Below are 15,829 nucleotides of genomic sequence, written 5' to 3'. Positions count from 1 at the left end.
TGAACGTTTTTCCTAGGAAGGGTGTGTCAGGATAGGACCAATTGTTGAGACCGGGTTCCTCTTGTTTCATTTTGTCACCGTCTCTAGAAAAACAAAACAGTCGGTCACGTTCCTGGAGTTACTATGAGAGCCTTATTGTTCGTTCTCCAGGGGACTTTTTCTTCCTCACCAGCATTGAGTCAAGATCACATCTCACTCTCCCAGAACATCTCTCTCACACACTCACACGCACACAGAAGACCTCACACTCATAGGAGGCCTCAACTCACAACAGAGAACACCTGTCTCCCGAGAGTCCTCACACTCAAGGGGCCTCACACAGGAAGTTCAGGCTCACAGGAGAGCTTACACCCGCAGAACACCTCACCCAAAACACCTCGTTCTCATGGGGTATCTCGCCACCTTGAAGGACACATCACACGGGATGAGAACCCCTCATACACAGAACACAAGTGTCCTCACATGCATGGGGCACCTCACACAGGGAACCTGTAGAAGTTACTTTTCTCATTATGACCAAATAATCTGATAAGAAATAACTGAAGGAAAGACAGACTTCTTTAGGGAAAGACAGACTTCTTTATGTCCATAGTTAGGAGGAAGTCCATCACAGCAGGCAGGGAAGGCGGGGCAGCAAGAGCTTGAGGCAGCCAGACACAGGGCATTCAGCCAGGAAGCAGCGAGGGACGGATGCTGGTACTCAGCTCACTTCCTCCTTGTCATTCAGCCCAGGGTGCTCGTGGAATGAGGCTTCCCACAGTTAGAGCTCCCAGCCACAGCTGGAGAAGGCAGGATCGGGGCCAGAACCCGGGTGCTCTGCCTTGGGAGAGGCAACTGTGTTGTGGTTTTAGATGTCTCTAGAAAGCGCATAGAAAACATCAATCTCAGATAAGCCCTCCTCATCTCCAAAGGAAATATGGCTTCCCAAGACCCTCACAGAGGCCCATGTATCAGGAGCCCCACCCGTAGCTCCCTTCATGGGACACTAACTGCTACTTCTCCCCCCTCAGAAGCAGTTCTGGATCGTGTACACAGGTGAGTAGGTAGGAAGCGGTTTGTGCCCCTCCCCCAGAGCCCTCCTTTGCATGACACTAACACCCACCTATCCTCCACAGATGGGGACCAATGCGCCTCGAATCCGTGCCAGAACGGGGGCACCTGTCAGGACCACCTCCAGTCTTACATCTGCTTCTGCCTCATAGACTTTGAGGGCCGGAACTGTGAGAAGAGTGAGATCAGAGTCCTGCCTCAGTTTACAGAAGGATGGAGTGGGCGGGGGAGGGCCTGGGTGCCTGCTTCCAGGGTGAACAGCCTCATCAATCCAGCCCCTCTGGGAAATCTATCCAGGAGACATTAAGTACTCTTCAAATTGAGAGCCTTGGATTTATGAGTCTAAGATTTGGGGTGTCAGACTCAGTGTCCCCTTTGGTTCCCTGTCCTGTGAACTCTCATGGTCTGGAGAGAGTGAGTCTAAGATTTTGGGTGTCAGACTCAGTGTCCCCTTTGGTTCCCTGTCCTGGGAACTCTGGTGGTCTGGAGAGAGCTGAGGGAGAATCCCTATGTCACCGTCCAGCTTCTGTCCCCACCAGGCAAGCCAACTGGGTAGACTTCATTCTCTACTGGCTGGTTTAAAGGTGTGAGGTATTTTTTTTCCAGCTTTGAAACATCAAACTAGCGCTAAGCTTGGAGACCATCAAACCATTCTGGCCCCAGCAGCTCACTAGTGGGCCTCATGGAATCCACTGGCTGCAGCTACACACTAGTGTTGTGTCATAGAAGAGGCCAGGGCAGGCTTCCTTCCAGCTGGGCTCTTCTGTGGACTCGCACAGGCAGCTCTGCGTTCTTCTGGAATGGCATGTACTATGGAATATCACCAACCTAGGAAGCCCTTTAACCCCAAGCCTAGGTGTGCACACATGTAGATGAGAAAGACCCATGTCCAGCGCCTCCCGGGACCATGGCCTGCCATCAGTCATACGTTGCTAGCCGTCTGTATGGCCCACAGCCCCAGACAAGCAGCAATATTCTGGTTGGAGGATCCCCCAAAGTCGCCTCTTGAGTGGGGGCAAAAGTCTCCTCTCTTTAGACCAAGGGCTCCTTGTCGCCCAAGTGGGTTCTTCTTGCTGTCAGCTGCCTCCTGTTCTCATCAGAACGAGGCCAGCCAGAGAGAGTAAAGGAAGGAGAGATGCTCACAGAAGGTCACTGACCTGAGCGGCCTGTACGTCTTAGCACTGACTGTGACCCACGGGTCAGGCCTCCATACTGGAGCTCAGGACTCGCTGAGCCAGGTCTGGTGTCCTGCACTGCTGAATGGACCAAGGACCTGGGTGGCTCACACGGTCTTGAAGGTTGGCCCTAGAACAATTCCTCCCTTTGGCCCTTCCATGGGTCAGTCTCCCATTCTGTTGAGGGTTTTTACTGTCCCTGGGAAATATTTGCTTACTTCCAGAACCCTTCCCAGCTTCTCCTGAGACTCTTGGACCACATAGGGGTAGCCGTCACACACTAGCTTCTCCTGAGACTCTTGGGCAGGGTAGCCGTCACACACTAGCCTGAGATTCTTGGGCGGGGTAGCCGTCACACACTAGCCTAGCATCCTCCAAATGCCATTGAGGCTGCAGCTGTCAGGACTGCTCAGATGTGCAACTCCCAGCTCCAGGTCTTCTCCCTCCAGATCAGTTCCCAGGGCAGGTGACATCAAGTTAAGCCTCAATAATCTGCAGCTACACAGTGTCTCCCCAGGGGACAGGAACCACTGCCATCATGGCTGGCCTCTCAGGTTGACTTCTCCCGTCCTCAGACAAGAATGAGCAGCTGATCTGTGCCAATGATAACTGTGGCTGTGACCAGTACTGCACTGACCATCCAGGGGCCAAGTGCACCTGCCACTGCCATGAGGACTATGTGTTGCAGCCAGATGGGGTGTCCTGCAAACCAAAAGGTAAGGGGTCCCGAGGGCTGGTGTTGTCTTACACTCTGAAGAGCCAGTCACCTTCACTGGTTTATGGCAAGTTATCAGGTCAAAGATGCATAATAAGGCCAGACCCCTGCTAAGCAAACATCTGTAGACACTGAATGACTGGGAGGTGGAGGATAGAGAGCTGAATGACACTGTGCCTAGGAGCTCTTAGCTTGGAACTTTGGGCCAGCGTCCTGCCCTCTCTCAAGGCAAGCCATCGAAGGCAGGCCAGGAGTGACATGAGGCCCCTCATCTCCTCTAACACCCAACTTGGACATCTTTAGGACACACCTGGGAGTCACCTAGGCACACCTGGCCAATATGCCCACTGCTGCACAGTTAAGAACAAAGGATGACTTAGGACAGATTGTGTGCACATGGACAGGGTCAGTATGAGCAGCACGCGTGTGCACTGCCTGCAGAGGTCAGGTGTCAGATCCCCTGGAGCTGAAGTTCCTCAGAAGAGGATAAGTCCAGCCTGGTCCATGAAACTGGAAGGTCAGTGGACCACAGCTAAATCTTCTTTCTTACCCAAGGACTGTGCAGTGGAGGAGGACATGGGAGTGAGGTCAAAATGACATGTCGCCGTGTGCGGGTGGCACATTTTCACACAGGCCATCACTTGCCTTGTAGTAAACCTGAGCAGTGTCTTCCCTATGAAGATATAGCAGACCACAACAAGAAAATAAGGCTCTAGTTTCCCCCAAACCAGTGTCTGTCTCCTCTCCCAGCTGCTGCAATAGCCCTCCTTGCCCACCCTAGAGAAAAGCATCTCCTTTACTCTGAGCCCCCTCCTGTCCCCAGTAGGAGCTATGGCAGGGGCCAGCTGCATCTGGACCTCTACCTACAAGCACCTTCACCACAGCACCCCCCTCTTCCTGACTTCTATTTCATACAGTTGAGTATCCATGTGGGAAAATACCTGTTCTGGAAAAAAGAAATTCCAGCGGCCCCCAAGGCCGGATTGTGGGAGGCAAAGTGTGCCCCAAAGGGGAGTGTCCATGGCAGGTAAGGCTCTCTATCCTGTGCAGACCCCACTTCCCCAGCTCTGCTTTCCCTGACTTCAGGGTTTCTGCCCTGGGGTGTAGAACTTTTAAACTGGGTCATATTTACACATAAGGAACGTGGGCCAGCCTCCACCCCACCCATATCCCAAGGTATGCCCCTAACCACACACACACACACACACACACACACACACTCACTCACACTTGTGCAGAGAAGAGAAAGAAAACAAGTATTGAGGCCCGTTCCATGCAAGAAAACCAGCAGGGTCTGCAGATGCCAGGGTAGGTGACTTGGGGACATGCCTGTGTACCTCACCCCATCCTCCAGCATCCTTGTTGTATACCAGGGCCACCCAAGCCAGAGCTGCTCTGAGACCTCAGAGGCCCTGTATTGCAGGCAGGAATCTTGTCAAGCCAGCTGCTTCCTGGTGTGACTTTCTGTGTCTGTGTGCCCCCACCCAGGCTGTGCTGAAAAACAGTGGCTTACTGCTGTGCGGGGCCGTCCTATTGGACAGTACGTGGATTGTGTCTGCAGCCCACTGTTTCGATACGATCAGGAGCTGGAGGAACATAACAGTGGTGATGGGTAGGTATGGCCTGTTCCTGGCCTCTGCACAGAGGGCGTTTTCATATGTCTGTGGCTCAGGGTCAGCCTCCCTAACCAGATGACATCTCCAAGGAAGGCCATACTGGAGCTAACCCACCTTGTCCTCTGGGCTTTCCCTCCCTCAGGGAACAGAGGGAGGTTTGGGGCTTCTCTTTCTATCCTGCCCCTCTCAGAGTGGGTGCCAAGGGTCCCATCCACTCCTCACGCCCCCTCAGTGCCCGGGCCTCAGGTTCAGCCCATTGGCAACCTTCCCTCCATAACTGCAATGGGCCCTTGTGCAGGCTTTTCCTGGGACCCTGGGAAGAATACAAATCCTCCAGAAACCAGAGGCTGAACTGGCCCCATCCCTGTCCACATACTCTAGGCCCAAGGGCCAAGACAAGCAAGAGTTCTGTGTGAGTGTATGGGCACACATGGTAGGGTATGTACCCTGAGTGGAGTGGCTTCCTCTCAGGTGAGCACGACTTCAGTGAGAAGGATGGGACCGAGCAGGTACGACGGGTCAGACAGGTCATTATTCCTAACAAGTACATCCGAGGCAAGATCGACCACGACATTGCCCTGCTCCGTCTCCACCAACCTGTGACCTTCACTGACCATGTGGTACCCCTGTGTCTGCCCGAAAGGGCCTTCTCCGAGAGAACCCTCTCCAGAATCCGCTTCTCGAGGGTCAGTGGCTGGGGCCAGCTGCTGGACCGCGGGGCTACAGCCCTGGAGCTCATGGCTGTCGAAGTGCCCCGGATGATGACTCAGGACTGCCTGGAACACGCCAAGCACAGTCCCAACACCCCCCAGATCACCGACAACATGTTCTGTGCTGGCTATATGGACGGCACGAAGGATGCCTGTAAAGGCGACAGCGGCGGCCCCCACGCCACACACTACCGTGGCACCTGGTACCTGACAGGTGTGGTCAGCTGGGGGGAGGGCTGTGCGGCTGTTGGCCACGTTGGAGTGTACACCAGGGTCTCCAGGTACACAGAATGGCTGATCAAGTTCATGAACTCCAAGCCCCAGGTCGGGATTTTTCAAGTGGAGCTACTGTAACTCCTTGGACAGCCCAACCTTTCCCGAGGAGGAAGCTGCTGCTGTGTAGAGCTGTTTTGTATCAAATCCTATGGAGTCTCCTGCTATTCTTGGGGGTGGGGAAGGAGAAAGCGATGAAGAGATAAAGGGGGCAGAAAGAGAGGTATCAGAGGGAGGAAAACAGGAAGAGAAACAGAAAGAGGGATCTGAATAAGAGACTAACCAAGACACTCAGGGACTGGATGGTAGAGCCACAGACGGGCAGCCCAAAGAGGCAGGGTGGTCCTGAGGGAGATGAGGTCCAGCCCTTGCTGCTGCCTCCCTGCAGCTGCCTCCCATCTGCATGTGCTCTGCCTGCAGTGCTGCAGTGTGCACACGTGCATATAGAACATGCGTGTGCACTCACAATGTATACACCATCTGCACCATTGTTCCCTTTCATTTCTTTTCTTTTTTGCATGAGTACCCCATCTTTATTTCAATTAAACGAGAAACACCTTCTGAGCGTGCAGCATCATTCTTCCAGGTTTCCCAAGGGAGTGTTTCTGAGTTAGTGTGCCCTCCCGCCATTCACTGCTTCCCGCCTGCCCGGCAGTGAGTGGCTGACCTCAGCACACTTTGGGGATGCCTGCTGTCCCCCTGGATTGACCTTAACTCCCTGAGTGGAGCCTCCGATGGAGTCAGATGCACATCAGCAGGGCTGTTCTCCCTGGGAAGAAAGGGACAGTGGGCTGAGAGGGAGCTGAGAGGGTTTGTCCTCAGTGTCTCCAGCCATTAGTAGGTAACACAAGTACCCAGCTCACAGAGCTGACCTGAGATGGCACTAGGAGCCCTTGAGAGGATTTACATGAGGGTCTAGCTCCCAGAAGATGGTGTGGTCAGCACAGGATGTGCTTATTTTCCAATCATCAGTCCTGGGAGTGGGGCCAGAGAGAGGGCCAGGTACAAAGGAAGGACCTAATCCCAGGCCACATGTCTGCAATGAGGACCTCACCACCCCACCCTTGATGCCATTACAGATTCAGTGTAGCCACTGAGACCTCCACATTGGCATCGCCAGGCAGGGCAGAGGTCAGACACCAATTGACAGCCACCAGAACACATGCATCTTTTCCAAGTTCTGCTGCAGTCTGACCCAGCCTGATTAACGGCAGTGACTTCCTGGTGAGAAGCCTGCACCAGCCTTGACATCTGGCAAGCACCATTCCAGTAATCTCTGACTACGTGCATGCAGCCACAGTCCTGAGCCATTGCCTAACCTGTCACCATAGGTGGCACAGGCTGTAGACAATACCGTTCTGCCCACTGATGTGCATACTCCCCAGGCTCAAAAATATCCCCACCAGATAAGGTTTCTAAGGACTGGGTCAGCATGAGTGCCAGTAGTCTGGTCCACATGGAGAAGGTGGGGACAGCTGAGCACTGTCCCCTCACAGGACAAATCTGCAAGGTTCATTGTTGCTGCTGCTGTTGATAATTTCCAGGGGTGTTAGGACCATTTGGAGTCCTGGCCTCCAGCTGCTCTTCCCTGCTAGAGATCTTTACTTTCCTTCTGATTTGAGTTACTGAAAGCTGTGTCAAAGTTGTTTACCAGCTCTGCTTCACGAGCACGTGTTGCCTTGGCCTTGAGGATCAGAGGTTAAGGTTTTCACCTGTTGGCCCACCTGACCGTGTTGGGTATATAAGCCTCCGTGGTGCTATTGAATAAAGGGCTTCTTACCAGTGACTAGAGGTCCGTGTCCCTCTGTCTGTGTGTCTTTGTGTGTTTCAACCTCCAGCTCCTTGCCTGAAGCTCACGAATGTATGGTAGCACAAAGAGCACAGACGGGCGTTGTGCGCGGCACAGGGGTGTCTCCTAGTGGTGGGCCACAAGCTCAGGACCTCTAAGTCTGACATTCCAAGAAAGATTTCTGGGCTCAGGGCAAACTGCCCCACCCCCGCCCACCACCACCACCTGGAGCAGCCCCCATATATGTATACACACTCCCAGCAGAGTCACATGACCACAGCATGGGCGAAAAGCTGTTTCCACCTTTACAGTCCTCGAATGACTTGTCCTCCTCTGGCCTCCTCTTTCAGGACTGAGGGAAAATGGCCACCCTTTTGCAGAACCAGCTCCAGGTATAAACCATAGGCTCTGCAGAGGTGGCCATGACCACCAAACAACAAACCTCCGCTCACATACTCTCCATCCTCCAAAGTTGGAAGTGGCAGGCCTGACAGGCAGGGACAGACACCTTGCCTCCTACCAACCCTGATGTGTGCCTTGGGTCCCTGTGGACTCTCCTGGATGTCACATATCAGAGAAGAGAGCTTGTGTCAAGACACCAGCAGTTCAGGGCTCCTGTCCCCCAGCAGCCTGGCCTGCTTCCACGACTAGATTACATAGCCATTGTCCAAGGGATACACAAGCCACACTTACATCTGTGCCTGGAGTTAGCTGGGGCCAGCCAGAGGACTGAGGGCTTGGGCGCAAACCCCACATGTGCCCTGGTACCCAGGCTTTGCCTCATCCCCATCTCAACTAACAGGAGGTAGGGTGAGTATTAGGAAGCTCTATAACTGCTCTCAGTGCAAAGCAGGCCCTTCCAGGCAGTTTGGGATAAGGATAGCCAGCCCGGAAAAGGCTGGGGCTGGTGTCCACAGTTCCCAGTCCCCTGACCTCATTGCTGGCTGGGGCTCCAATCAGGAGGCTGAGATAAGCAGGAGGACCATGGCCACCTGGGGCCCAGAGCAAGTGAACCTTGCCCCTGAGCCTGTCCCAGCAGCTGCTGTCCTTGACCACACCATGGGGAGCCCGCTGAGACTCAGCCTGCTCTATGTTGCCCTGGCCAGCCTCCTGTCACCTGGAAGAAGCTGTAAGTGCTCCAGCCCTTCACACTGTAGAGTGGCCCAGGAGGAGGGCGTGAGGGTGGGTAGTGGGAAGGGCAGGGTGGTAGGTGCACTGACCCAGCCACAGGCTGGCTTCTGCTGGTATAGTTAGGGCCAGCTGCGACTACTCATGCAGGGCACAAGGAGTGAAAGGCCTGAAGAAAGTAGAAGGGAAGCGGAACAGGGACAGTGATAAGGAGAGAGAGGAGGACAGAGATAAGGAGAAAGAGAGAAACAAAGGAGATAAAGTCACCCCAGCACGGGAGAGACAGGAACTGGGGCTCCCAACCTTGGGAAGCTGAGCTGGGCCACAGACTGCACAAGACAAGGTTGTACAAACAGGCAACAAGCAGCCCCCAGACCTGCTCCAGAGCAGGCTCCGCTCACACAGAGCTGGCCTTGCACCAGGACAACCTCAGCAACACAGGGGCACTTCCCACTCATTTGGTTCTGACTGAGGAAAGCGCCGCTGGCAAACCTGATACCCAGTCGATGGGTCAATGCCTGCTAGTAACTGACAAGGTCAGTGCCACAGAGACAACCCAATGTTTGAGGACAGCAGAAAATCAAAGGCTGCAAGCAACAAAACACACAGCCAAGACTGGGCAGCAGGATGTCGTGTGTCAGGACATTAGAGTCTTTGCTGGTTCCCATGGACGAGTGTTCACAACATTGCCGTGTTTTAATTTCTTGCTGCCAATCTTGATTTTACTCAAATCAGAACCTATGGCTGCCAGCAGGGTGGGTCTGCGTGACTGTCTAGGGTGTGGGTATAGTGTTCCAGCAAAGCCATTCACGGAGACTGATTTAATCAGAAGGGCAGACACCCGACCAGGTGCCTTCATTCACTGGACAGGGGCTTAGTAGGCAGCATTGTTTCTAGACCTAGGAATAGCCACAGGCAGATGGGCCACCTATGTTTATAACCACAGGCAGATGCACCACATATGTTTATTTTCCCAGAGAGGTGACAGCAGCAAACCAACAGATACATAATATCATAGAACAGCCATGTACTATGCCCAGAAACAGCACAAGACAAGGGGTCCAAGAGATGTGGAGGTGGTCAGGATGGTGGACCTCCCGGGAGGACATGCAATGGAGTGACCCATGTGTGCAGCTGGGCACACCGGTCATTTTTCCATCACTGTGACCAAATACCTGCACAGGCCATTTTAGGGAGGAAGGGTTTCTTTTGGCTCATGGTCTCAGAGGTCTCAATCCATCACAGCAGGGAGAGTGTGACAGAGTGGAGCAGTTCCCCTCACAGCAGCCAGGAAGCAGGGAAAGGGAGAACCAGAACATACGGTCTGCTGGACCTGCCAGTCTCCTCTCTCCTCTCCAGGCTCCCAGGCCATGTGGCGACACACCCATGCTCACAGAGCATCTTTCCCCCTCAATTCTACCTGAAAACACCCCACAGACATACCCAGAGGTGGCTCAGTCCAGGCTGACAATGGCAGGGTCATCTTCCTACCAGGGAAGAATGAACCAGGCAGGGAGAAAAGCTTGTGTGAAAGCCCTAGCAAGAGGACACCTGGGAACAGGTGAAGTCCCTTCACCCTCGCCCTTCTCTGTCTGCTAGTGTTTATTAACCGGGAACGCGCCAACAATGTCCTTACGAGGATTCCAAGGGCAAACTCATTTTTTGAAGAGATGAAGAAGGGAAATCTGGAAAGAGAATGTGTGGAAGAAGTATGTTCTTATGAAGAGGCCCGCGAAGTCTTCGAGGATACTCAGAAGACGGTGAGTCAGGCCAGCTGGCCTTCTCAGTTCCTTTCTAGCTGGGGTTGGGCCATCCTGGGCTGCTGCAGGGTTCCAAGCTGGCCCAGATTTGGATCCTTTACCCACAAGCCTGTGAAGTGTAATTGGGGAAAGCAACCAAGGGGTTAGACAGCCAGGTATATTATCCTAGACTGTTGCCTGTAGGACATCCATTTTGATCTCTTCTGCATCTCTTCAGCTCTCTTCATGAGTAGAAAAGCTGAGGGGGAGAAATGCTACATAACACAAAGTTAATGAGAACTTGCTCGTAACCTAAGTTAACCTAAGAAAATTATATATGTCCATAAATACACATGTGTGCACGAACATACATATGCATGTATGTGTGTATGTGTACACATGTAATATTTATGTGTATGCATATGTGTGTACTTGTATAGTATTTATGTATTGTGTATTATGCATGTATGTGTGTTTGTATATCCATCCCCTCATGGTCCCTATCAGTGCTTCCCGGATAAATGTGCAACAGTTGCCACCACCCTCCCTCTCCGGTGGGTAAGGAGCCCGATGACTCAGATGAGCATGCCCAGCATGCAGACACGTGAAAAGAGGCCCACAGCACCACTATCACTACCTACACATGCCGCATCAGGAGTGAGCCTGCTCCTCTCCCCCAGAAGACGAGGGTCTTCAAGTGCCTGGTGGAAACGTGAGCCCCAAGTAACAAGAAGGAACTAATGAGAGGAGTCCCCAAAGGGGTCCGAGGAGGAGCTGAGTGGGGGAGGAACAGTTATTCCAAGCAGTTATTTCCGGACCCAAGTGAAAACGACAAGGCCCACTGCCGCTGCCACCACTGAAGGCCACAGAGCAAGACCTGCTCAACTACCAAGGCCAAGTCACTGGCTCCGTTTAGGAATTCAGCCACCTGCAGCCAGGGCCGTCTGACCAAGGGCTTTAGGCCAATGTGACTCCTGGGGACTGGGATCAGACCAGTGGCTTTCATCCGGTTGCTACTAAACACCGTGAGAACAGATAAAAGCATGAAGTCTTAGGGCTCTCGCTATCAAAGGATTCTTAGGGTCTGTGATCAGTTCATCTCATGATCTTAGACAGAACACCCTAGCAGCAGCCAGAAGAGACAGGTCCTCATGGCAGACGGGAAGCAAAGGGGAGGACAGGAAGGAGCTGGATCTGAGATCCCGCCAAGGACACCCCCACCCAACCACCTAGTTCTCCAAATAAGCCCCACCTAGAGTTTACAGAACCCCCCAAAGTACCACCACCATCTGGACACCAAATGTTCAGTACATGGGCCTTAGTAGGACAGTTTATATTCAAGCCATCAGAAAGGCTAGGTCACAAGGCAAGGCCAGCTCGAGAGGGCAGGGCGCATTTATGCACGTGGAATAACGAACAGCCTTAGGAGGCGCACTGAGGTCAGGACCCTGGAAGAGTGGGAGGAGCCAGTGTCATGCTCTACAAAGCTGCATGGGCACCACTCCCTCACTTTCCCTCCGAAGATATTAAAGACACCATGCCATTGAAACCACTCAGACTGGAGCATGGATGATTTCCTGAGGAAGGAATCCGCCATGCATGCTCAAATCCTCCTTGGCTTTTTAGAAACATCTGTGTATTGCATCACCTGACTCAACAAAACCCGATGCGAGGATTGTTCCAGAAATTTACTGTGTACGGTTGAAGTAGTTAACGACATTGAATAGACTTAAGAACAGGAATGCCAATTCCGGGGTTAGAGGTTTGCTTGACTCACAACCCTGAATCTTTCTATGTTCTGCGTGACCACGTAGTCTATTATGATCCCACTGAAATCACAGAGAAGATTGTAAGACACCCTGTGGGTAGTAGCATGATCACACACTCTTCAGAAAGCCCACCCATTTACCCCACCTTTGGTGAGAATCGGCATGGTGGAAAGGCATGACGAAGTCCTGGAGGTGAAGCTGACAGAAACCAACCTCTTAGGACTGAAGAAACCTATGCAGTTCATCACGGCATCTCCGTGAGGTAAGCTTTTACAGCCCACCACCTCCAGCTGCAGCCAGGTTCCTCAGCAGGTTTGTTAGGGAAGGAGTGCAGGAGGTGATTTCCACCCACATTCCTCTATCCCTACAAACAAGGATGTTTCTAGTCGGGGGCGGGGGGGATGGCTCTCGGGGGCTCTAACAGGTCACGAAGGAAGCGTGTGACGCTTAAACTGAGCCCTGAGAGCCTTTTGAAAATCAAGCCAAGACCATTGACCATGGCAAGACAGGTCTACAGGTGAAAACTTCTACATGGCCCATCCTATATGACTGGAGCACGGGTATCAACTGTGCCATGAGTTTCTAGAAGATACAGGCAACATGAGGGGAGAATATGGTTCCTGTCACAAAAGACAAGATGAGGAGGAAAATGCGGCAGATGGGCATTGTAGAGCACACACCCCTGCGAGCCAGTCTAGAGAGCAAGCTTCCTTCAGATCATGTGACCAGATACCGTCTCACGTCAGCAGGTCATGGCCCACAAGAGAGTTCTTATGTTGCTGTTCACTGGGTGATCATGGCTCATTTCAGCCACCCGAAAGGAGAAAGGGAATCAGGAATGCTTTTTATTCCCAAATGTAATGATGCTTGCCTTTAATCCCAGAACTCGAGAGGCAGAGGCAGGGGGACTGATGGGAATTTGAGGGCCTGGTCTACATAGCAAGTTCCAAGCTGGACAGGAACACATAGCAAGAGCCTGTCTTAGAAAAGAGAGGAAGGAAGGAAAGAAGGAAAGAAGGAGGGGGAAATTCCTTTAATTCTTTGCTACCAAAACAATGGTTTATATCTAGTGAGAAAATCCATAGTGTGGGAACTATTTAATCATTTGTTTAAATAGCTACACAAATATGAATGTAAACTATTATAGATAAGGAATTACCTTCTTCAATAAGTGGGATTCATCTCTCTCCCTCTGTGCTGCTATAGCAAAATACCCTAGGCTAGGGCATTCACAAACAGCAGGAAGTCTGGCTTGTAGATTTGGAGGGTGGGAAGTTCAAGGCCAAGATGGCAGCAGTTTGGGGGCCTGATGAGGGCCCTGGGTCTGCCTCCAGGAGTTCCTCATTGTCTCCCTCTTCTAGAGGAAGGAGGGAGAGCACAAGGAGGAATGCCATATGAAAGCTTCATAGTCTCCAGTCACCTTACAATGGCAGAGCCCTCACGACCTAATCTCCACATAAAAGCCTTAGCCTTTAATATGATGTCATCTAGGGTTGCAGAACAGACTAAAGAGTTAAAAGCCGTGGAAGAAGCATTGCTGGGAGTCTCCAGGGGTCCCAGCAAAGCTACCCTATGACACCTGGCAAGTTGGGTCCTCTCTTGAGTTCTTAGCCCATCAATAAACTAAATATTTACAAGACACAAACAGAAGCTTCTGGGCTCCAAAGGAGGCCTGAGGACAATTTTTTAGAGTTGAAAAGGACAACCCAGGGGCAGGAGAGTTGTCTGGATTGGGGAAGGAGGACGAAAAGGGACAGAAGTCACACCACTAGAATAAGCTGGTCTTGAGGACACCCACAGGCTGCAGGCAGTCATGCAGTGGATAGAGGAGCTTTAGGAAAAGAAGAAGAAAGCCCAGTCCATTGCTTGAGGGATTTAAAAGTACAACTTAGACTCTAGCCAGCATCCAAACAAAAAGAAAAGAAAAATGTAGTTATGCCTTCGTAATGTCAAGACTTAGAAGGGTTGGCTGACCCAACTGACCCTCATGGTGGCTCATATTGAGTGTGTAGGAGGGCAGAAGTTGTGGGAAGAAAAACATATTATCTTAAGGTGAAGCCATCTTTCTCGGTGTGGTCCCTTAGCCAGAACCCTGACCTACCACACAAGATTAAGCCTTAAGAGAGGAGACAAGAATATGACTTCACCAGTGTATAGATTCCATCCTTTATAAATACTAGCATTTAGTTCCAACCTGTGAACTGGAGGGCAAAACGTGGAAGCAGTATTCAAATACTTTTATCCTAAAAAGACAAACCTCACACTAAACAAAACCTAACACAAACGAAATCAGAGACCCAAAGGCAAAACAAGAAAAACCTTTCATAGAAATGTCGGGCTTGGAGCTAGCCAGAGTTCTTAAGCATGGCGCTCAAAAATAATTCAAAAGAGAAAAATTAATCAGCCGGACTTTGTCAGATTGAAATTTTTTCTATGGGGGGAAAAAGAGTTAAGAGAACGAATATACAAGCTACCGACCACAAAAGTGTTTACAACCCACACCTCCAACACAGGATCCAGAATCTGTAAAGAGCTCGTAGCCCAAGAGAAGAAATGAACATGTAAGTTCAATGAACAGAAAGCTGGAACAGCTACATCACCAAAGATGACATCTGGTTACAAGCCCGTGAGAAGACATCGCACTGCTAGGCAGCCTGGGGATGCAAGGCAAAGGCACGGCCAAGCCTGCTGTACTGATAAGAGGGTATCAGTATAGCTGCGGCTGGTGGCTGACTGCAGACAATGGGCGGAGCCTTGGGTGTGGGGGCTGGAGCTGAGGAGTATCCAAACTCATAGTTACCTGCCATATTAAGTGAGCCACTGCTGTGAGGAAACCATCCCTGGGCACTGACCTAGAAAGACAAAAACTTATTTTCATATAAAAACTGTCTCACATAAGGCATAATTTTTTTTTTCTGAGACAGGGTTTCTCTGTGTAGGCTTGGCTGTCCTGGAATTCTGTAGACCAGGTCAGCCTCAAACTCATGGAGATCCTCTGCCTGAGTGCTGGGATTAAGGGCGTGTGCCACCACAGCTCAGCCCATGCATAAATGTTTAGAGTAGCTCCAATCTTAACTACCCAAAGCTGGAAAGAACTTGCACATCATCTACTGTTGGATGAAGATAAGCACATTCCGAGCTAGCCACCGGCAGCAGCAGGCTCGGGTACACAGGAAGCTGGACACATGCTGGAAGCAAATGCTGAAGGAAGAGTGTTTCACAAGCTTGTTTCATGTATGATCTCATTTATCAGAGATTCTTTAAAAGTCATTACTTTATCAAAAAGCAGCAGGTTCGTGGTGATACCAGGACTTGACAGGTTTGGGGGCTGTGATGGAAGGGCTGGGTGAAGATGGGGCTGTGTTTATTTTGATTGTGTGGGTGGTCACACACCTCTACACATGTACTAGAGTTCAAAGAATTGTACACAAAAAAAAATGGATTTTACTGTGGGACATTTAAATTAGGAAAAACTGGACTTTTTTCTCTTCTTTCTTCTTCTTCCTCCTTGTTCTTTTTTCTTTGTCTTCTCCTTCTTCTTTGACAGGAACTCACGTAACCCAGGCTGGTCTCAAACTCAGTGTGACATGAGCAATAACCTTGAACTTCAATCCTCCTGCCTCAACTTCAAAGTGCTGGGATTACAGGCATGTGCAATCATGCCCAATTTTTATTTGACTTTTGAAAATATATTCTGTATCTAGAAGATCCCTGTCTTTCTCTTCTTCGCCCATGAGACTGAGTCAAGGGCTTCCCACAAACCAGGCGAGTGCTCGCCTCCAGGCTGTAGCTCCAACCTAAACAGAAATATTTTAAAGACAGCACATTCATCGCCGTGACAGCCATAACAGGGTTCTATAAGCAG

General features: G+C 51.2%; 1 protein-coding gene across 1 annotated transcript in view; it reads left to right on the top strand.

Annotated features, from left to right (window-relative positions):
• The window catches only part of LOC119811649, a 31,540-nt gene that overhangs the window by 3,479 nt on the left and 12,232 nt on the right, over positions 1-15,829 (top strand). Inside the window, exons 3-11 of the mRNA XM_042054931.1 lie at positions 1,011-1,035; positions 1,116-1,229; positions 2,801-2,941; positions 3,858-3,967; positions 4,429-4,552; positions 5,028-5,618; positions 6,925-7,049; positions 8,040-8,457; positions 10,056-10,216. Of these exons, the coding sequence (XP_041910865.1) occupies positions 1,011-1,035; positions 1,116-1,229; positions 2,801-2,941; positions 3,858-3,967; positions 4,429-4,552; positions 5,028-5,618; positions 6,925-7,049; positions 8,040-8,457; positions 10,056-10,216 (1,809 nt within the window). The remainder of the gene's footprint in view (positions 1-1,010; positions 1,036-1,115; positions 1,230-2,800; positions 2,942-3,857; positions 3,968-4,428; positions 4,553-5,027; positions 5,619-6,924; positions 7,050-8,039; positions 8,458-10,055; positions 10,217-15,829) is intronic.

The sequence above is a fragment of the Arvicola amphibius genome, chromosome 4, assembly GCF_903992535.2.
Source record: "Arvicola amphibius chromosome 4, mArvAmp1.2, whole genome shotgun sequence".
NCBI classification, from domain to species: domain Eukaryota; kingdom Metazoa; phylum Chordata; class Mammalia; order Rodentia; family Cricetidae; genus Arvicola; species Arvicola amphibius.
This window is presented reverse-complemented; position numbering and strand designations above follow the sequence as displayed.